This window comes from Austrofundulus limnaeus, unplaced genomic scaffold (genome assembly GCF_001266775.1).
Source record: "Austrofundulus limnaeus strain Quisiro unplaced genomic scaffold, Austrofundulus_limnaeus-1.0 Scaffold308, whole genome shotgun sequence".
Classification (NCBI taxonomy): Eukaryota; Metazoa; Chordata; class Actinopteri; order Cyprinodontiformes; family Rivulidae; genus Austrofundulus; species Austrofundulus limnaeus.
Genome location: NW_013952710.1, coordinates 622,220 through 623,432, shown reverse-complemented (window position 1 = coordinate 623,432; position 1,213 = coordinate 622,220). Strand labels below are relative to the sequence as shown.

General features: G+C 36.5%; 1 protein-coding gene across 1 annotated transcript in view; it reads left to right on the top strand.

Annotated features, from left to right (window-relative positions):
- Window positions 1–1,213, top strand: part of frrs1l (ferric-chelate reductase 1-like) — a 9,339-nt gene that overhangs the window by 4,597 nt on the left and 3,529 nt on the right. The window contains exon 3 of the mRNA XM_014021854.1: window positions 338–476. Coding sequence (XP_013877308.1) covers window positions 338–476 — 139 coding nt within the window. The remainder of the gene's footprint in view (window positions 1–337; window positions 477–1,213) is intronic.

The following is a 1,213-nucleotide window of genomic DNA, read 5'->3' as shown; positions in this document are numbered from 1 at the left end:
CAGAAGACCAGTACTATACTTTTTAGACTTTAATTTTACTGCTGACTTTATCCTTATAATATAAGATAAGATAAGATAAGATAAAACTTTATTGATCCCAGAGTGGGGAAATTTGTACGTAACTGCAACTCAATACAGGAGAGGGTGATATAGAATAAAGAAAGATAAGTAAAAGAAAATTTAAAAAACAGATGTTAAAAGAACAGGAAGTGCAGTTTTGGGCCTCTGGAAGTTAAAAAAGCTGAAACTGAAACCTCTACTATTGTCTCACAAGTTTATTTGATGCAGATGTTTAAGTTCTCTGAGTGTGACACGGCTGAGACGACCTTGTTTGCAGGTATGGGAAGCCCGGGTGCGATGCAGAATCCTGTGACTACTTCCTGAGTTATCGGCGCATCGGGACAGACGTGGAGTATGAGATGAGTGCAGACACAGACGGCTGGGTGGCTGTGGGCTTCTCCTCCGACAAGAAAATGGTGAAGAAATAGAAAGCACATAGAAGTTTCTTTTAGGTTCTAATAAAATATTTTTTTATTGTTTTTCTGGTCATAATAAAACCAGAAACATCCCTGTACATCTGTTATGATTGATATAACATTTAATAGTTAAATTCTGAGTGTTTCTTGAAATAATGCATGTTGCTTTTCATAGCCAAGTTTTGAATTTAGATCATCTGATGAGAACAGTCAGTTAGAGCTGTTTAGTGAAACATTCTTATTATGCACAATAAGCAGTGTTGTGTGTTGGTAATCACTCTCAGCTACAACCACATCAAACTGTGGCTCAATGTTTGTTACTTTGAGTTACAGCCATTTTTCTCTTGGCTAATGTTGATTAGCTGTGGTGGTCATCTTGAATTAGGTTGACTCCAAACGTTAATCAGTTATAMGTGAATCCAGTGATTACGTCCTGAAAGTTTTAATAAAATCTATTCAAATATTCATCTATCAGCAAACAGTGTAAACTCCATGGCAACATTTTAAGCAAATATATTATACAATGTGTTGCACAGAGGACATGTTGTGAAGGACACTCTGCTATTTCCAATCTGAATATCAATAAAATGACTTGAGTTAGAGCCATTGTTGTTGATTGTACTGTCAGCTGGCTGTAGCAGCAATCTTAGATTGGGTTGTTTCCAAAAGTTTATCAGTTGTAGACACACATCTATGGGATAAACCTTGTGCCAGCAGGAACTGAATTTGAATTGCTC